Source organism: Seriola lalandi, unplaced genomic scaffold (genome assembly GCF_002814215.2).
Source record: "Seriola lalandi dorsalis isolate HSWRI2012SDOR001 ecotype SW California unplaced genomic scaffold, Sedor1 jcf7180002054973, whole genome shotgun sequence".
Lineage (NCBI taxonomy): Eukaryota > Metazoa > Chordata > Actinopteri > Carangiformes > Carangidae > Seriola > Seriola lalandi.
In genome coordinates, this window is record NW_019525523.1 from 690,451 (window position 1) to 712,568 (window position 22,118).

General features: G+C 37.4%; 1 protein-coding gene across 1 annotated transcript; it reads left to right on the plus strand.

Annotated features, from left to right (window-relative positions):
* The first annotated feature begins 3,378 nt into the window (after nucleotides 1-3,378).
* On the plus strand, nucleotides 3,379-14,859 carry LOC111646659 (uncharacterized). Its single transcript, XM_023396207.2, has 10 exons — nucleotides 3,379-3,430; nucleotides 4,226-4,363; nucleotides 5,867-5,963; nucleotides 8,146-8,240; nucleotides 8,779-8,862; nucleotides 9,084-9,145; nucleotides 9,948-10,043; nucleotides 11,079-11,133; nucleotides 12,464-12,652; nucleotides 12,973-14,859. The coding sequence occupies exons 2-10, from the start codon at nucleotides 4,241-4,243 to the stop codon at nucleotides 13,876-13,878; spliced, it is 1,707 nt and encodes a 568-aa protein (XP_023251975.1). The 5' UTR covers nucleotides 3,379-3,430; nucleotides 4,226-4,240; the 3' UTR covers nucleotides 13,879-14,859.
* Nucleotides 14,860-22,118: the final 7,259 nt, after the last annotated feature.

Below are 22,118 nucleotides of genomic sequence, written 5' to 3' on the forward strand. Positions count from 1 at the left end.
TTAACTGTTCTTAAGACTGTCTGGGCCTTTTACCCTTTATTATACTACAGAATTCATGTCAGTATAGTATGCGATGAAAGATATCCAGATATAAATCATAAAAGCAGACCTCCTGATGTTACAAAATTACTGCTGAAAGCAACATCCTCCTTGGATTATTACTGAAGATAAAGGCTAACTGAAGGCTAACTAATTGTTTTTTACTCTGTCTTCTGCTTTGTGTATGAAAGCCTGTGTGTGCACCTACACAAATTATTAGCATCAACACTAAAATGGGCAAAGTCATGCTTGAATTGCTAACTGATGATGTCACAGTCAGGGTCCAATGTTGAGGTTAAACAGCATTAAAGATTTACTGCCCTCTTTATTCATTTTATTCATGGGCCTGGAGACTTGCCCATCTACACAAACAGGTCTTACTGGTTCTAATAATAATGCAAATATTTGCTGTGAAGAACCACACCTTTACTACAAACAAACACACACACACACACACACACACACACACACACACACACACACACACACACACACAGTCATCTGAATTGAGCAAATTGAGAAATGTGTTTCTATCACACAGTTCTTCTGAGAATAACCACTAAAACTTAAATGTTTCCTACTTCAGTGCCAGTAAAAATCCATCTTATTCTGTCTGACTATCTCTGATTAATACAGAATCCATCAACATTACTTCTGTTCCATCCTTTAAAGGATGGAGCAATATATTCCTCAGTCACATTTCTGTCTGTGATCTTTGTTTTAGATTAGTGATCAAGAGAAAATCTTTCCCAAAGCAAATAGGTGATGCGGAAGTGAGCTGTAACAACTTTGTCTGATAAACACCAACTAACCAATCTGCTTTAAACCTAAACTATTAAAAGTGAAAGTAATGAAATTACATTTGACTTGCCTTCATTACTAGAAACTGGAAAGAAAAGTGTATGAAAAGACTTATAAACTGAATATTTTTGAATCTTCCATATTGGGGTAGGTTGTGAAAAATAACGTGTCTCAGATTCAGTAGGCTACAGCTGTTTTTTCAGTGTGTCAGTTAAATTAGTTAATATAACATATTAAGCCACATTTAATACACACTGCTGTGCATTTTCTCTATTTGGATAACGTCACAGATCTGAAGTGGATTTATTAGTATAGTACTTTTATTAACAAGGTTACAGAGTGCTTCACAAAAAGAAAACAATAAAACAATATTAATTATAAAATAAAATGATAGTAATGCAGGTGAGTGTCTTGGGTTCGACTAAATGGGCTTATGTAGTAATAAAATAATAAATGGGACAGAGATGTAGCACAATATACAGCAGCAACAACTTCTTTATTTTACTAACGCATGTGGGACAAGTAGGATTCTGCCAACAACTGATGCGTTAAAGCATATTTTTGGGGACACACTACCTCAAATATTGAGACGACCTGTAAACACAGGACAGTCTGTTACAGTAATACATACTGGTATGTCAGTTAAGAAATTCAAAGTGCTGGATTATTTCAAGAGGCTAAAGTATGAACCCGAGGTGACATGCAAACTGTGCAGGTAAACATTCCCGGAAGTCACTCTTACAGTTTTTTGCAGTTGCTTAGGCACGATTTTGAAAACAGGGCTAATTTTTTCAAAACACTTAACACAATTCACAAAAGCAAACACCCAAAGTGCAAAACACCTCATATATCCTGCAAAATGAAGCACTGCGTTCAAAACGACTTAAACTCTGATCAAAATCAAACTTTTGCACCAAATGGCCAAAACTACATTCATATTACCACATTCTTGTCCAATCAACTACACACTGCAGTACAGCACTTTCATCTTTGGTGGTCTTGTTTTCATAGTTCTGAATGAAGAGAATTCTGCTGAGAGAATTTGGGGGGCAAAGGTGAACATGTGACTGGAGTTTTGGAGACGTGAGCTGAGGTTTTGCACTATGAATGTCAGTTTCAATTATTTTGCTTTGTATGTAATTTTAGTGTGTTAGCAACTGAAAAAAACTGTAACACGAGGACAAGGCTGAGCTCTTCACACACACACACACACACACACACACACACACACACACACACACACACACACATTATGTTAATAAGTAATATTACCATATTACTTATTAACCATAAGTGCAATAAAATCCATCAGTAACCTTTGTAATAGTAATTCATTTTAGGTCAAGGATGGAGGAGATGTCATGTGGGATGATAAAGTTTATTGCTGCACTGGATTTATTTGGGTTTTATATGCTCTAGATAACTTTGAGAAAATGCTTTCTGTTGTACTCTTGGACAGGTGATACAACATCTAACTGTTTATAACACACAGAATAAGACCACTCAGTGAAGTGAAAGCTAGACTGGAAGTTTCCTGTTGTTTTTATGTCTGGTGTTGATCAAAACATTTTTTCTCAGAGGACATTTACAGTAGGTTCCATCTTCTGAGTATACCAGTGTGTGGATTGTACTTTCCTGATACACTAGCATTTTCAGCTTTTTTTTTTCTTTGTATATTTTAATAAGAGCTTTGCAAAGGATCAGTGTACAGTCACACAGAGTGCAATTGCAGACTGATATCAAACAAAGAATGTACATGAACTTTATAGAGAGGAGAAAGAAGGAGGCAGGGTCAGGGTGTGTTTGTGTGTGTGAACAATTCTTGGTGGTCTCCTGACTGTCTAACTGCCATGAAGAAGCAAGTGGGTGTTCTAGGACAAACTACTCCCCTAGTTTGTACTGGTCAGTACTAGATAAGGAGCATACATGTAGGAACAGATTTATATTCAGGGTTATACAAAGCCAGGTCATACAAAGTTCAAACCAGGTTATCAAACGTGCAGAATGTGTTTTTATTACAACACCTTGGGAGTCAGATGTTTTTATGTAAATGGTTTTACATTTGTGACTTTTGATCAGAGGTATTTTCAAATGCAGTTGCTTATTTCCCTTATGATTTAAAAATTACATGTTTTCATTTACAGTTTGATTACAATTAGTTTGACTGCGGTCGATTTCTACCACACATACATGGGATTTCTGCTATGACTAGCACAGATGTAGCCTCCACTTTCTCCTGTAGTAACAGACAATTGTGAAAATGGTTTCAAAAATATTTATAACTTATTTTTTCAGATTTATTCATGTCGAAAACTCCTCCCAGATGAATATGGTGGTCAAATTTATAACTAGACTTGTACCAATTAGATCAACAAAAAGGGTTAGCCTACAGGATCTTGGATGGTGTCAAATGCAATTCAGTCCGCCCCTGCCACCTGACAACACTTCTGTGATAAGAGGCTGTGATAGGACAATGTAGAATGACAGCATTATGTGGGTGGGGCTCTTAATATTAAGTTTTGTTGCACTTCTGATGACAAAGCAGAGCCTCACCCACTGCTGTTAGGTCACACAAGGGTTTTTCATCTGGGTATGTACAGTACTTCTACACAATATGTTATATTTTCAATTATCACAATGAAAAGCTCTATTTCCTCTTCTGTTTTTATCAAACATAGATCAAAACTATTTGGCAGGTGTAAATGTGTGATGGTGTTTCTGAAAGAGCTTTTGTTAAGTAAACTTACATCATTTTGGTTATTAAAAGGTTAACAATTAAATATACCATCTGAGAGTTGTAGGTTCATTATTCAGAGAGGATGTAGTTTTGCTCATTCATTGTTCCTGCTTGTCTGCTGCTTCAGGTAATACAGGCTCAAATGAAGAGAAACAGCAAGACGCAGTTTGAACTTAAATGTGAGATTTCTCCATTTTAATATAAAAAATGGAGAAAGAAAATCGCAACAATGTTCAGCAAAATTCAACAAACGTTTCTTGTTGTGGCAATAAATCATTATTTTGCTAATAACTGTATTTTTAATACTTATTTGCAAAAGTTTGGGCACCCCCAGGCGAAGTCAATATATTCTTGATTTTTGAAGTGAAAAGTAAATACTGTACAACCACTGCAGAAAACCGACAAAAAATTAGTCTTACTTCAAATGTTAATGCTGTCACTTCTTATTTCATCACCTTAAAATTGCTCTTACTCAACGACTTGGTGTGTCTCTCAATGAACCGAGGATATGCTCATGTTTGTGTTTGCCTAAAGGGATGCATTTACTTCTTTTCACTTCAAAAATCAACAAAATATTGAATCTGCCCAGATGTGCCCAAACTTTTGGAAACAGTTTTTGTTTTGATTTGATCATGTGTGTGTCATTAGGAAATAACATCAAGGATGGGGAAAGAACAGAGCACCCTGACAAAGCATGGGTATGAACTACAAAAAGAAACCAAAAATGCTGTTGTTGCCACAAAGAAAGATGACACATTTTTCATAAGAAGGATCTATTTAAGAAAGGTGAGTGTAAAGTTCCTGAGCAAACCTTACTTAGTCACCAAAAGATATTTCAAAGAACTGTTTTTAAAGACCACCTCCATTAAAACTCGGTGTTTAACCTTGTTAATGTGTTCATATGATATTTTTTATATGATACAAGACATACAGCACGGTACTGAACCAGAGTTTGATACATCAGCTCAGTCTCTTTCTCTTCTCATCCAAGATGTGAGACGGAGAGCTGAATGCTCACTCTGTGCGCTGCTGGTGCATGGGGCACATAGGTACCTGCGTGCCATTTGTGCCAGTGCTGGAAGGTGATTATTTCTCCAATATCCAAGCACAGTCTCATTTATGGGAACGCTGGCCAAAGGAAAATAAAACATCCAGTTGCTCTGATGCCCTTATCCTTTCTGGGAAAAGAATGGGATCTATTTCAATTTGATCAAATTGTTTGCTTACAGCCTCTAATAATGCAGCCTTTGTTGTTTTCACACCATGGTCTGTGTCAGGCTCCTTGCTTAAAAGATGTTCCAGGGCTCTCACCGAGCTGATGACGTCTGCAGTCGTGACACCTGATTGCAAGAGCTAAAATGGAAAACTCCATTTAAACACTGTTTAAAACAAATCCCAAGGGGAACTCTATATTGGGCAGAGCCAATCCTTTAACTTTGGTACATGCAGGTATTTCTAGAGCCAGGAAATGACCAAATAGACACAAAAAATAAACTGAGTAAAAGAATATAGCATAAAGATTGTCTTGTTGTGGGACTTAAGGTCCCCAAAATATACATGCTGGCATAAGAGAAGAAAAAAAACATAGGCCCTATTTCAGATAGAGAAATCCTGGATTCAAATTAACTGGCTCACAATGAAGTGGGAGGAGCAGCACAGCATGAGTTGTGTTTCCTGGTGCTGCTGATAATGTGATGCAGTGCAAACCTGATACTCATTTTGGCATAAACTTGTGCTCCACTTACTCTGACCACCTCCTATGGCAAACACAATCATAAATCAGTTTCCCCAGTTTTGGTCAGCATGGGGCACACACACACAGGCCTCTCCAAAATCACAAAACACCTTATATGTATGTTGAGATACACTTTATTCACTTTGCTGCACATTTGATTTCATTTACTGCAAATGTATATGTGCATCAACATACGATTTATGACTTGCAATGCAATTAGAGCAGAGTGCGTCTAGCTCAGTCTTACAAATAGCATCCACACATTCATCCTCTTCCACATTGAACTACAGTCTCACTGATCACCAAAACTGCAAAAATGTGTTGATGTATTTGTACTGCTCTTTTGTCTTCATTTTCATGAAAGTGAAAGGGCCCATAATTGTTATATTTATTCAGTCATGTAGTTGGCAGAGAGAGGCAGCAGGTAAGAGTGCAAGAGAAGGGTTTTGCTAAAGAATCTGGTTTGTTGACTATTAGCTAAGGCATAGCACTTTAATCTGTCTGCTGCAAGTCACTCTGCCAGGCCATCCTCATACAAGTGGTGTTTTTAACAGGTGGCCGCAAATGCTGTTCGAGTATTAACCGAAGAGATAGAAATCCTAGAGGCAACAAGTCATCCTCATATTTTGAGCTGCAAGAACTCCTTTAAAGGTAAGTTTACACAAATCTGCTTCAAGTTTTATTCTCCTCTGAATGAAGTATCAATGGTAATCTCTGCTTGTACACAAATATAATATGCACATAATTAAGTTGTGTAGTGGGATAGTAATGAAGTAATGGAACAAAACATAATTTAAAAACAAATTTATTAAAGAATAGGGAGCTGAAGTCCTGATGTCACCTCAGCAATACTGCTGTTTTACTAACTAAAGGTCATCTCTCATAGTCTATGACTTTGCATGTGCTGAGATAAATGAGTATCTGTTACAGTGCCTGCTATTAGAAGATGAAATGTTAACAAGCACAAGAAAGTGAAGCAATTCCCGTTTTGTAAGTGTATACATCATGTGGCGTAGTGGTCTAAGCAGGCGCCCCATGTGTAGAGGCTACAGTCCTCGCTGCAGTTGGCCCCGGTTCGAGTTCCGCATCGGACAGCCTTTGCTGCATGTTATTCCCCCTCTCTCTGCCTTCCCATTTCCTGTCTCTCCCTACTGAACTATCGAATAAAGGTAAAAAAAAAAAAAAAAGTTTAGTTTGATATGACAGAATATCTCAAAGGGATGTACATTAAAAAAACATAAATATGCACAAAATAACAGATTAATTATAAAATACTATAATCCAATTATTTAGAATATTTAAGTGTATATCAAAAGTTGGATAAAATACAACAATACAGAATATGCACATACAACTCCTGCACATTCATATCTGCATATAGATGAGAAAACATAAATTATAGAAATGTGTAACAGTATATGTAACAATGTACATTGCTAAATGATGTCATGCATTAATTACCATATTTATAACATCATCGGGTCATATTCTGCCTAGTGTCAGCCAGTTTCAGCCCTTTATCTGTTTGCTTCTCTGCTACTCTCTGTGCTCATGTATTTAAATACAGGCAAATTCCCAATGAAGCTGTTCTCATTTATATATTTTTCTGTTTCTTTTGTCAGAAAACGGAAAAAGTTTCAAATAGTGACTGTAACGTGGCCTATTAATTAAGTGCCCATCGCACTACTGAACAGTGTCTCGCACATTGCAAATTTTCCTCATGTCGTGCAGGTTTGCCTCATGTCGGGCAGGTTTTCCTCATGTCGTGCAGGCCTAGTTGCAATAATAATCAGGAAATCTATTTTCTTAATTCTCAAGTACCGAGAGCATAACTGATAAGTCAGAGCTTATCAATACTCTGGTCTTTAAAAATTTAGCCCCTAGGGTCGTTCTATACCAGGTTCCGGTACCCATCCCTAATCACCATAAAGTTAAAGACAAGAGCTGTGCTGTGTTTTCAGTTACATTTATTTGTAAAATAATCACTCAGAGAGAACGTTAGAAGCAACAGAATATTTTAGCTCACTTACGTCTACGTCAGTTGCTGTGCAGACTCATTGTGCTGCTCTGCCCTTTCTGTTTAGATACAGAGACAGGTGTGACTCTTAACTCGTGGGGCAGTACCATAGACCGTATATAATGATGGACGTAGCCTCTGTGACATCATCAATAGGGTTCTGAAGAGACCACCACCATCTCCCCTGTGCCTGACTGCGCCTAACTGTTGGCTAGTCCAAAAATGGCCAAAAAAGTGGGACATGTATGATGCCAATTTCTAGCAAGCACACGCTCATCCACCTATCACTTACAATGACACACCCTCAATTATGCAGAACCAAATAAAATCTTTATTTACCTTAAGAACATTTAAATGGGTGAGTTCTAAAAAATGTTCAACCCCGCCCTACAGTTGTCATGAAGGGGGGAAGTCGGCCATTGTAACCAAGAATGTTTTTTGTACCAGGTTGTAAACTTATTTCTGCTGCAAATTTGGGAGTCTATAGGGATTGACCTGCTTTTTGAGCCAGCCTCCAATACACTATAGTGATTACTGAAATCTGAGTCCGTCAGCAAGTCCAGTTGTTGCTTTGATGACGCTTGTCCTGCAAATTCTTCTAAAAGTAGATGCTTTCAAAACAAAAAAAAAAACAAGATATAAATAGTGTAAACAAATCAATTAAAACTAATTTCTAAAACTGAACTCATCAGTGAGCTCAAACAAATACAAAACTGCTAATATTGTGTACGTATTTGGGAAAGTATCTAACACATTTATATACTGAAGATGTTTTGTTATAAATTACTAACAGATGTTTTCCTTTTTGCCATAAAGATGAACATGAGAACATTTTCTATGTAGTGATGGACTACTGTCAGGGAGGAAACCTTGCTGCAAAAACCATGAGTGAGTCTCCACAAGAATCTGAGGTACAGTATATGTAAAACACATTTCAAATTTACATCAGTGATATATACACTGTTCAAAAAAATTAAGTAATCACTTAATCATCACAGTATAACACCAAGTCAGTTAAACTTCAGGCATATCGTTCTGTCCATTTAAGTGATTGTGAATCAATTTCATCTGCGTTGGTGCAGATGAAAGTGACAACAGGTGAAAAGGAGAGGCAAAAGCAAGACGACTTACAAAATACACACTACTGAGTCACATTATGAGTTGCCATGATGAAATTCACGCAAGTTGGATCAGCTCATGATTTAAATTTTTTACTTTGATTTTCAGTGTGACCTCAATAGGTTGATGATTTTGGTTTCCACTGACCATTGTTACATCATTTTGTTCTCAACAAATTATACAATGTGCATCAGTAAAGATTTTCAACTTAATAATTCGTTCATCAAGATCCAATGTGTGATTTAAGTGTTCCCTTAATTTTTTTGAGCAGTGTAGTACAGACCATTCCACTGGTTTTTAATTTATGGAAGTACCATGATTTGTTTCTAGGTACTGAGCTGGATTGTTGAGATTTTTATGGCTTTGAGAGTCATTCATGAAAGCGGCTTGCTTCACAACCATCTGACACCAGAGGTACATTAGTACACGTTACACAAACACTGATTAAATGATTGTGTATTTCCAAAGAATTTACCCATTAACTACTTTAAATAATCAGAAGATAAAAACAAATGTATTGATGATGTGATTCAAATTCATATTTTTTTCTAATTTCTTTTTCATATTTCAATATTTTAGTTGTGTGAATTCATAAAGAGTGAATTAATTCAGTTTTCTCTTTTCTCTTTTTGTAGAACATATTCCTCACAGAATTTGGAATTTTGTGCTTGGGTGATTTTGGAAAAATCCATGAAATGTACAGTACATTTTGTATGTGTGCATATATATATATATATATATATATATATATATATGTATATAACACACACACACACACACACAAACACACACACACACACATTTATACAACAGTTACTTCTGAGTAATTTCATTGGCTGTGAGTCATTCCATGTGTGATGATATAGAGTACAACAGCACTGGGACCTTTAACTATATGTATCACTCTGTTTTACAGGTGTTCTATTAACTAATAATTAGCGTTACATTAATGGTCGTTATCTATCTTAGATTGTAACAAACTTTACAAAGATGAATATATTTCCGGAAATAACATTTGAATTAATTGATGAATGGTAGTCGGAAGAGGATGAAGAGATGAAGCCAGGATACTTCAGCACACAACTGAGGTAAAATGTGGATAACGTAGCAAGCTAGTGTGCACTGTGCAGGTCAGGAAAATGTATATGTGTTACTTAGCAACAGTGTAGGACCAAACCAGCTGCAAAACTATTTGTGTTGGTGTAGCCGAATAAATGATTAAATAAACCAACAAATCTAACACACAAAACTGTCTAACACGTTGCTCCAAAACCTCCCATAGGTGCTCAACTGAGTAGAGATCTGGTAACTGCAAAGGCCATAGCATATGATCTACATATCATGACACATCATTTTCATACTCATCAAACCATTCAGTGACTCCTTGTGCCGTGTATGGGGGAATGTGCATTTGCTGTTTCTCAACTCTGTTATTCAGGTTTTTCATTAATTGTCTATATGTTGTATTGTTTTATTTGTTTGTTTGTTTTTTCACACAGTTCAAAAAGAACTCAGTCAACCACTATTTCAAATGTGCTGGAGATAAAATATTTGCCGCCAGAGGTTTTCACAAGGGGGACCTATGATGCTAAAAGGTAAAAACGTTATGACTAATGACTGCATTACTTTATATACCAATACAATTAAGGAGACAACAGAAATAATGTCAATAACAGCCTTGAGGCTATACACACTACAATGGGAAACCAGAGGAATCAAACACCCATAAACTGAATGTTTGAACCTGAGCCAAAAATACTTTAGAGCTGCTTTGTAACATTTCATCTCAACAGGAAATCCAATGGAAAGTTCTCACTATCAATTTGATAGTTTGATGGTTGGAAGAGCAACAAAGTGTCAATTTTGGGTCCATAACGCATGCATGTCCTTACAATGAACTTCTTTAACGGCTTGTGACTGATGTCAGGCCAGGCATGTCCGCTACAATACACTTGAGGATGGAGACCAACTTGTATGTGACATACACATCAAATCAATTCAACAATCTTGTAAAACAAGTCAGTATTTCACTCTATTGATATTTCAGGTAGAGAGAGGAAGAAAAATGCATTAAGTTAGTTAGTGATGCTAATATGGGCCTCGTTTCTCAAAAGTGATTTGCAATTTTGACCCAAAGTCCGTGCATCCTATATAGCAAAAGCAGCACATTAGCAGGGCATCAGCAGCAGGTTGAGGCCTTCGTCTGTACCTAAACAGGATTTGTTCAGGTACATAATTTGGTTTGAGTTTGTTTCTCCTTCAATCTCCTTCAAGTTTTATGCTCCTAATTTGTTATTAAAGATGCAATCTGTTTGTACACAAGAAAACATGAAAATAATTATAGCCACAAGCTGCAATTTGTGGGTTCTAACTGTTTTGTGCTCAGGAAGTAGGTCTATCAAATCATTAATTAGCTAAAAATGTTTTTAAATATATATATATATATATATATATATACATACACACTTTTAAAAACTTGTGCGGAAAACAGAACCCGCAAATTGCTGCTTGCGACTATGATTTTGTCTACTGTTGTAACCTGCTTCATTACAACATCACATTTTAAAAAAAAATCTGTTTTGTACTACGACTGCTTCAAACAATAATAATCATACTTGCTTTACTTGCAGTGATATTTGGTCAGTGGGATGCATACTCTACGAGCTCTGTACTCAAAAACCAGCGGTAAGTTACCCAAAGGTTTGCATGATATCAAAAATGTGTAATCAAAATATATATGACATTAAAAACCAACATAACTAGGCTTTGTGTTCCCGTATAAAATGTATTATAGTATACGAAAAGAATATTCCACTTCACAGATATACTGGAATGCTTTGTCACAGAGTATAAGGACAATCTTAAATATTTTGTAAAACCAATAATCTCTATGCATAAGGAAAATACACACTTCTCTGAAGTGTGTGTATAGGTTTAAGTTTTACATAGAAATTAAGCTATTTCTAACTGCAGTTCTTATAAAATAAAGAGCCCACCTAAAAATCATAGAATGCACAGCAGTGTTTTAAATACATATTATTATATTATTCAAATATAATTTGATTTACAATGATATAATAAGGGGGACAATCCTCAGGAAGCCGGGGACATGTCCCCCCCTAGGGTTGGGTATTGCAACCGATTTCCTGAATCAAATCGATTCCGATTCACAAGGTCCCCATTCGGTTGGATTCCCGATTCAATATTGATTCAGTTAGAGATATTTCAGTTACAATATCAATTTTTCTTGGATATTAATGAGATTCTAGAAAACTAATGCTGTAAATTGTTCCTCTTACCTGGTGCATTGTTAAAATCATTAATGCTTACATTACAAATGGACAAAAGCACCTTATATTTAACATGACCAACAATTTAGACATATCTCAAAAAAAGAATTGATGTAATGTACGTTGTTAATGTACCCCAGTGCACCATGAACAGGTACACACAGCTTCTTCTTTACATCCTGCATATAGCTTTGCTTTAGTCCAGCTCTTCACTGTCTTCATAGTTTTTAAATCTGAAATACAGCCACACATCTGCCTTTAGATTTGCCACTGACTTCATTGGGACCTCATCTGTCATGTTTTTGTCTCTCATATACAGAGGTGTAGTGCTGTATGTTTATGCACCGGAGCACACCTGTAGTGCACATGCACGGTTGAGTTGCGGCTCGTTTCAAAGGATATGTAACCACTGTTCCTTCAACAGCAAGTTTATATTTACTTACTTGTTTGTGTCGAGCAAATGAAGCCGCATTGGAAACATCCATTCAGAAGAAAAGTTGCAGTGCAGGCAGAGGTCAAGCTAAGCTAAAAGGCTAGGCTGTGAAAACGCTCGATTTCCTCCTTGGGGGTGTAAAACCCTTTACATTACTTGTGGTAACAGTATGACTTCAAGAAAGAAAAAAAAAAAAGAAAAATGGTAATTAGTTATGTCTCCTTGTTGAACAATGAGTTGAGTATTTTCATTACAATTATTATGAGTTTTTTTAACCATAATTTTCCTTCAGTTCTCAGCAGAGACCACAGTCAAGCTCATACCGAAGATCATTGGTGGTGATTCCCCGTGTCTCCCAGAAACGTTCTCACCAGAGCTTTGTCAGCTCTTGATTGACATATTCAGTCAAGATCCTCAATCAAGACCAACAGCCAGTGAGATCCTGGAGCGTCCCTTCATCATAAACTGTCTTTCAAACATGGTATGACACCGCCAGCTACCAGTGTTTTAAGTTAAGCTAGATAGCCACACAGGCCTCTTGACTGCTACTTTGATGGAGGGACTTTAAAGGGTGGCTTACATTTACACCAGACTGAACAGCAGACTGTCACATCTGTGTACACATAGCATTACTGATGAGTTTGCTTGTGTGTGGTCAGACCTGTGTGTTATTGCTGAAAGGTTACAAAACCTTTGGAGATTGCTCAAAATGTGTTTGGGGCGGTTTAATGTGCTCTTAAATTGAATAACTGTGTATAAAAGCCTAGCTTTCTGCTTATATTGTCTATGTTTTTACAATAGAGCAAAAAAACTGTTGAGGAACTCCAGATCAAGCTGAAGAACCTAAGAGAAGTGGCTGACGGTTTGGAACGTGTGCATTTGGGCACCACCATTGGCAGTCTGACAGGAGGAGTGATTGGAGCAGTGGGGGGGGTTACATCCATAGTGGGCCTTATACTGGCCCCCTTCACTTTGGGAGCCTCTCTTATTGTCACTGGGGTTGGAGTGGGGGTGGGTGCACTAGGTGGCGTCACTGCTGGTGCCTCAAATATCACAAATATGGTCAATCATTCCTCTGATCGCAAAGCTGTTCGAAGCATCCTTAAAGAGTTTGAACAGAAAATTAAAGCAGTTGTCACCTGGTTAGAGGAGATTACCAACAGTTTACAGAACATCAGGAGCAGATGTGGCTCAGCTGACAAAGCTGACACACGTGACACTGCGGATAGCCAGTTCAATACAGAAAATCTAATGAAGATTGGCTCCAGGGCAGGGAGGAGCATAGGTTCCATTGCTGAACTGGTTCGACTAACTCAAGTGATGAACATCGGCAAGATCGCAGCACAGGCATCCAGGGCAGTACGTGTGGCAGAGGTAGCAACAGGTGTGCTTTCTGGTTTATTTGTAGCAGTAGACATCTTTTTTATTGCCATGGATGCCAAAGAGATACACCATATTAGACAGGCAGAGGGAGCAGTGATGCAGGAGACAGACACATCAGAGAAACATGACCAGTCTTCCAAAAATACTACCCGAGTCAAATCTGAGATCATGAGATTTGTCCGATCAATCAGGGAGGCAGCAGACAACTTGCAGAAAGTCCTGGATGAGTTTGAAAGTATCATCTCTTCTATCCCTTCACTTGGGGTTGAGAGTGACCTGGAGTGGCAAGATATGGATAATACTGTAACCAATAGATTCAATTAAATCGAATCAGAAGCACATGATGTTATTCATTTCAGTGTAAGTACACAAAGTACAAAATTCTGATTGTGCTCCCACCTAGTGTTTGTTCCATGCCTCGCTCCCACTCTACACAATTCATCAGTTCACGTTATCAAATTGTTGTGCAACACGACATCACATTTGGGTGTGGACAAGTCTACATCAAACCAAATAGTGTACTTAACCCTTGATAATAAATCAAAACAGGCTTCTGACTTTAAAGATGAGTTTTAAATACAAGTACTTTATTAATGGAGTCAATTAAAAAAATTCTAGATCCTATGAATAATACTGTAATATACAAGAGACATATTTATATTTAAGTTAATTCACTTCTATTACCAGGCAAGGTAACCTTTAAAAAAAAAACTATGATGAAAAAATATTCTGACAGTCTAATGAATCATGATCCAATTAGTAACGTTCTTCAGTAACTGTATACTGATCAATATTGTATGGTAAATTGAGTTTTTTTTTTTCCTTTGTCTTTTTTCCATTATTTGGTACATTAATGCAATATACAGTAAAAGCCCCATGGCTTTGAAAAATTCTTACTTTGATGACTTCTAGTGGTAATATCAGAAGGAACCCTGTGGCACACCACAAGCAACCTGGCTACACCCACAGATCCAAGGTATGGACCCTGGCATCAAAGAGTTCAAAGCCACACGAACTATTCCAATTTTCCCCAAAGCAGTAACTTATGCCATGATTGTAATATGAAAGATGATTTGATTACACTAACATTCTACACAGAGGGGTTTTAACTGCATTAAAACATGCATGCTTATTTTAGTTCAATTTCATCTTGGTGGATAATTTTGTATAAACATGAGGATCATGACATGCAGCTCTTTGGTAAATAACACTGTAAGCTTGTGATTATATAAATGCATTTATAATACATATGAACACTGTACACATATATACTGATGAAAAATAAACTCAGCGATTCAATTCTGATTTTGGTGTCTGGGTGACTCATTGACTCAGTTGTTCATACTGTCACCTGATAGCAGGAAGGTCTTGGGTTGAAACCCATCAGCTGGAGCCTTTCTGAGTCTAATCTGCATGTTCATCCCCATGTCTTTGTGGGTTTTCTCTAGTTTTATCACACCATCTAAGTAAATGAGGGTTAGGCTAAATAAAAACTTAATTTGTGAGTATCTTTCATCAGTTTAAACATAAAGTGTGAGCATGACTGTCATTTTCTGTCTACCTGTCCTTCAACAGAGACATACAAAGTTCTAAAAAGTCTCTTTTGCATCTATGTCTGCAACAATATGGTGCTGCTCTTGGTTGTACAATATGTTTCAATTTCAGTAATTCATTCATGGTGAATCTTCCCTAAAATGTGACAAACATACTCTATTTATCCTGACACCCTGATTTCACTGTAGCGAATAAACCAAGCATACAAGAAGACCTTAATACAATAAGATTAAAACTGGACTGTAACTGTGCATGTAGATGTGTCTTTGAAGAATGTGTTCTCCGAGAGGAACAGACAAGGTTGTGATATTTAACAGGGTTTTGTGTAGGGCTGGGTGATATGACTTCAAATCAATATCACCATTATTTCAAACTTTTACCTTGATTACACTAAATGAACAATTACTTTGCCGCTTATCAATGTCTCACACCACACAGCTGCAACATGCCACTTCTTCGTCCTGTCGATAGTGATATTGACATCATACCAGCAACATTACCTAAAATGGACACCGTTCACTGTAGTTTAAATACCTAGGCTGCAATTGAAATTGCCTCAGACATGAAAAAATACAAATATTATTTTTTAACCATTTAAGCATCTGCATGTGGAGACAATGGAGGCCACATTATATTATGTCAATACGAGGTGAAGGGCAGTATTTTACCTGTACACTCTTTCTTTCTTTCTCTCTGAGTGTGTGTGTGTGTGTGTGTCTTTGTCTGAACAAGGGTAAATAAGGTTAATAAGGTTTATAATGAAAAGAAATCCAACATTCGAGTATTCATATCCAAGGCAAACTCAATGTAGAAAGACAGAGCTGGCAGTAGCAGCGACACAGTTCAGCGATGCAGCCACCACACACACACACAACACAGGCAGTGTGTTCCGAGCGTCACAGGCTCAGTGTTTTTTTGCGCTCATGTCATCCATATTGCCAACATCCATAACGCAAAATAATGTTTGGATGGACGTGACTGAACACAACGTAGGTATTTTTTTAAGGGGACAGTTCATGAACGCACATGAATGCAACCAAGAGTGGCTAAAATGGCATTAATCTCAATGCCTTGCAGTTTGCCACTGACCTGGCCCTTGCACGCAGAACAAGGACAGTACAGAGAGCAGTCATTCTTGACAAAATAATGCAGTGTGCCTCTGGTTTGCCATTGGCACACACCTTATGCACTTCTTCACCCTCATCAGTCTTCAGCAACTCACAAAAATACCAAGTGAACCCTAAAAAAACTCACTTCTTCTTCACACTCACAGGAGAATACCACACACTTGAGCAAACAAGTGTGCACCATGGCACACCATCAATTAATCGAGAAAATAAAGACAAATTTCTTCAGCGCTAGAAAGTTACAATCAGAGGCATTTCTTTCCAAACTATTACTGAACAAATGAGAATAAACACTATGTGTCGTAGGTAAGATGTAGATTTAATGCTATAATTTAATTGAAATAAATGCACTCCTTCCACATGCACATATTTTATTTAAACTGCAGAAAAGCCATTATGCTTCAGAAGCTACCTCATTCCTCAGCACTTGTGTATAACAAAATGCTTAAATGTGGGACCAATGTAAATGATTAAAATAACCAAATAAAGCATTCATACCAAATGCCACAGTGCTTAATTACAGCGGAGAGAATCCACAATATCTTTTTCCTTTTATCAAGAGTACAACAAGTATATTTTGTGTATTAAACAAAACTGTTGGGCGTGTACTTGTACCAGAAGTCTACTCTGAAGTTTTCTCAACTTTACAGATGTGCCAACTCACTGCTGTCTGTGTCCATCCACTCTGCCATTACAGCACCCCGGGGCTGTCAGTCACCTAATCAACCTGCTAAAGGACACTGGTCAAAAAGCCAGTGGAGTGCGAGTGTGTGAGTGAGTGAGTGAGTGAGTGAGTGAGTGAGTGAGTGTGTGTTTTCTGTCAATATTTCCGTCCCTCAGCAGCTACCACTCAGACACTCACACCATCACGTGGTGATTATACTCTCACATAGACAAACACCTTTCAGGCCACATCATTGACTTTTTCCACTCTGTTCCTCTCTTATCAGCCAAACCATTCTGAACAGTGTGTCATTTCACAGCCTCTGATGAAGAATCATCACATTCATTACATACACACACACACACACTCCACTGTTTATTTGGCAACCTCTCTTCTCATTTATCGGCAACAGAAGTCCTTACTTCATTTAAACCATCTGATAGCGTAGTCAAGGAAACCACCGCAGCGAACAGAAGGAGCTATGAAAAACTGTGAAGTAATGAAAATTGACGTTATCATTTCAACTGAACAGAGAAATTGTGTGATTGGGACAGATCACATGTACTCTCAGATGAGATTAAAGTTGAACAACGGGAACGTGTGCTTGACTGGCAAGTGTTGATCAGCTTGTACTTTGAATTATAACTGACTACTGTCACTACATCTCAGTGACTTCAAAGAAGCTTTTATTGATCTTTGTCATTGACATGTTTCTACAAACGTGGTGTTGTCACATTTGAAGAGATACTGTCAAAGCTACTGGCTTTCGTTTAACAAGGTTGTAACTATGAATTTACTTTGATTTTAAAATAATCCCACCATTGTAAAGCAGAAAAGTTTAAAATCAGGAATGTCTCTTTATAATGATGGGTGGTGGGCATCAGAGCCATCACTGCCAGCCAGAGCTCAGCCTGTCCAAGTGCTTTGATTATGGAAAATATTGTAGCCTACATAGAAAAATGACTTTTAGTTTAAAAGAGGGTTTTCTGTCTGCTAATCACTTATGTACACCTTTTGACAGAGTGGCCTTATGCTTAACTGCATTACCAGTGCTGCAGTAGGTTACTGCACAGATCTCTGTGCTTATAGAGAACTGTCAACTGGAAATGTGCTTCATTCACCTGCTGACACTCACATATGTCCAATGAGAGTCCACAGTCAAGCTGGACATGGCAAAAAAAAAAAAAAAAAAAAACAAAAAAAAAAAACAAATGCTGCAACTTTGCAATGCTTTCTTTCTGGACTGAGTACAGTTTCAAATTCATGGCACCAGTCATCTTTATGGCAGAAGCCTTGGGTTTTGGCTGGAATTTATCTTTGCTTTATCTGTTTTCTTCACATGGCTGACTTCAGAAGACGCCTATAGTAAACAGTTCATGGTCTACTGTTTCAAGCCACGCCATTTAAGGTGCTGGAGATGTCAACGTTGACAGCGGTCCTCAGGGAGGCACATTACATGCTGCCTGCACAGGGTGTGTTAAGCATTTTTTTCAGTCGTCTGTCATTGTATTAACGGCAGATCACTCTCTAACCTGTTTTTTTTTTCTAAATGATAAGTTTACAAATGAAAATTAAGTGATTTGATAATATTGTAAAAATTATCTCAAATGAAACCCATAGTTATTACTATAAAAGTTGTTTTTAATACAGCCCTGTTGTTTGCATTCTCCCAGGCACATCAAATGCTAGGAATTGTTAGTCAGCTATAAGTCACCTTAAGACCATGGCAGCACTTGTGATCTACAGTAGTTTTCACTAAAAACAACTAATCAACTTTGATCTCACTGCCACTGACTCAATCACTGACACTTTACACCACACATCACTGATGTGATGCAGAACCAACCAATTCATTCACAGCAACGTTCTGTTAATCCTGAACAGTGATTAAAATATCTTTATATTTTAGCAGATTTCTGGTTTGTTTAATCAGATGCGATAAGCAGTATATTTCCTGATTTCAACTGATTGAAGTCAAATCCTAAACTTTTTTTTCCCCCAACAACGTGGAACAACTGTCATGCAAATTTCTCTTGCAAGTGTGGCAAACACCAGCTGTGTGACTCAATTACATACCATATTAGGAGGAGGACCATTTACACAGTAATAATTTAACGGATGGCTTTGATACTTGAGTGCCAAGAAAGGCGCCTTTAAATAAAATGTATTATTATTATTATACCTGTATATAAAAGTCATGATTAAATTTGACTTTGAAGTTGATTTTAAAGCTGCTTTTATAACGCAGGGTTTAAAGCTAGTCCGTGCATACAGGATGTTTGTCTTTAAAGTTTCATGCTGCTAGCTTAACTCTTTGTGTAGTTTTTCAGCCATTATGATGATCACACATCTGACTGACTGACAGGTTCACCAGGACCACCAATCAAAAGTCCACTGTCCTAAGTCTGCTTGATCTCCACCTCCGCTTCTTTTTCATCTTGGCTTCGTCTGTACTAGAAGCTCAATTGTCTTTCTATTGCTGCCATCTCCTCACTGTTTTACACCTACTCACTTTTTTGCCCTTTCCCGTGTCTACCTGCAGGTGAGTTTGTGCTTTTAGTCTTTTGTGAAATGGCACAATGCTCAGAGTCAATAAGCTGCTTTGAAGTCTGCCAGCTTGGACACCTGCCAGTGCCACAGAGGAAATAGTACTTAATAAGTTGTTCATACTTAAAAAAAAAAAAACTGACCCTGACTTTTGTTATTCTTCTTTTGATTCCCACCCCCTTTTTTTCAGATATTCTGACAATGTTTTCTTTCCTCTTCTTCATGTTTGATAGACAGAACAAGTGAGTTCTCCTGGGAAAAACAAATAACAATTGGCTTCATCTAAAAATGGAAGCTTAAATTACATGTTTGCCATGTGAATGAGAGTAGACGGTCCTTTTCCTGCAGTGTGAGATAACAAAGTCTTCTCCATCTTTCAACATTGCATTACCTTTGCAGAGGAAACACAAAACACATGGGGTTCAAATTTATACATGAATGTACATACAGTGGGGTCCAAAAGGTCATGTGATCCAAGAACATACTTTGTACAGACAACATTCAGTTCTGTCAAGCCGTTTAACATAAAAATTGAAGGGTGTTATCGAGCCAAATCCTTCTGTGTTTTGTCATATTTTATTGGACAGGGACACTGTTTGGACTTTACTCTCCATCAGCTGTGTGAGTACGTTTTCCAGCTGAGAGAGCTGCTTCAGAGATTTTTGTTTTATTTTTGTTTATCCTCATGTGCGATTACAGAATATCTTGTAAATGCATCAATTCAGAATAGAGATTTTTAACTGTTATCCTTTTGATAATTAATTTGATAGACTTGTCAGCAACTTGTCTGAGAACTTTAAATTTATATGAAAACTAATTAGAAAGTCATAAAAGTTTTCTGACAAGTTGCTGACAAGTCTATCAAATTATTCACTTGGAAATGTGCTTTCCCACACTACAATGATTCTCAGATTGCAAATTTAAACTAATTAAATCTGTAAACATTCTTTACAGATCTGCAAAACATGTGACTGCATCAAATCAACATGTTTACCAACTTTACTGACATGATCTTTTAAAAAATTATATTTTTAAAACGCATAGGTATAAAACAGTGAGTACAAGGGTTGAGTATATGAGGGCTTTCAAATACAAGAGTAAACCTGGGTGTAGTATATTTCTGTTTGAGGAATTGTGAGTTGAAGTGGTTCTGATCCAGAGGCTGAAATGTGCCTCTACAGCCACTTTGCTTCTTTCTACGCAGAGTGAAAAGACCAGGGATGTGTGATTTAAAGCACTGGGGCTCTAGGAAACAAGCAGATATGGTAATTATATTTGTGCCACGGTGTTAAGAGAGTTAGAAACTAATTAACTAAAGAAAAGTTAAAATTAAATCACTAAGGGTAATGGATGGTACAATATTGATATTCATTTCTATTACCAAACTTATAGAGAACCCAGGATTTCTCAGAAACCTATTTATAATATTTATAACTGATAGCCATAACATATCCCTACTCTATTATTTAATTACCTCATTACAGCAACAGAAATTCTTCAAATGAGAATTTACAGTGAGAAAAAAACACTTCAGGAGTTTCTCAGGGAAAGTGGCAGCTGGTTTTGACAGCCCCACAGCAGGAAGGAATTTAACACATCACTGAAAGGCCAGTGCATGCTGCACTATAAGCTTATCAATAAGACACACAAACTTTGTAGCTCTTTACTGTACGATATCTGTGTGTATACACAAACTATACACACAGTGAGTTTTCTAGTCAAGGAAATCCCCAGCTCAGTTCACACAGATTTGTTGAACACACTTTTCATGCGATTTTTATGAAAGTAAGGAATGAAACCAATTAATTGCATTTTTTAAGAAATTACTGTAAGGATGAATGTTGTTTCTGCACAGAAGTGAAGGTGCGCACTGGGAGAGAAAACAAGGCCACCTGTGTCTAATACGTCTTGTCGTCACTGTCGAAAAGTAAAAGTAGGGTTTTAAATGCTAAAAGCTGCTGCTCATGGAAAATGTAGGCTCTAGCCAACACCTTAATTTCCTCCTTTCATGCTTCTTGTCTGTACCAGTTCATCTCTTCTCATTCTCACGTAGCTTTTGTTTTGTAAATCAAATACCTTATCCATAAAATATAAATATATAAAACTGTTTTGGATTTCATGTACTTTTGTGCAACTGTATGGTGCCTGATAAAATTCCTGTCTTACTGTATCTACTTACTTTTGCTGCCTGAAATCTTCCCGCCCCTTTTTTTTATCTAAGCTTACTCTCCCCTTCTCCTGCTGTCCCTTCTTTGCTGCTGCCCCTTAGCTTTCCCCTTATGTCATTTTTATTATGATAAAATGACAAAGGAATTTCAGCCACAGTAAGAGTGCCTCCTCCTCATACCAAAACACCCTCTCACATATATCTTAACATGACCTCATCCATTCTGGGAGGAGAAAGCAGATTTAAGTGTCAAGGACCGCGATGGTTTAAAAGAAGGCGAGGAGCAGGAAGAGGATCACAGTGGCGTTACAGTATTCCCATGGCAAGGTCGGAAACAAAGAAGCAGAGGAGTAAATAGCAGCAGTAGGGTCAGAGAGTCTTCCAGTGGTGTGAGTGATAACCAGTGATGAAAGTCTTAATCAATGCAAATTCAATGGAGGGGCTCAGTTCACTGGTATACTAATGAGTCCCTCTGGCCCAGCATCAAATCACTTGTGGGCTCACT

What these genes read in the sequence shown, in the direction of transcription:
- LOC111646659 (XM_023396207.2), top strand. Translation starts at nt 4,241, where the DNA reads ATGGGGAAAGAACAGAGCACCCTGACAAAGCATGGGTATGAACTACAA. An exon ending in GAAGGATCTATTTAAGAAAG is followed by an intron (nt 4,364 to 5,866) that starts GTGAGTGTAAAG and finishes TGTTTTTAACAG; the next exon opens with GTGGCCGCAAATGCTGTTCG. An exon ending in GGGACCTATGATGCTAAAAG is followed by an intron (nt 10,044 to 11,078) that starts GTAAAAACGTTA and finishes CTTTACTTGCAG; the next exon opens with TGATATTTGGTCAGTGGGAT.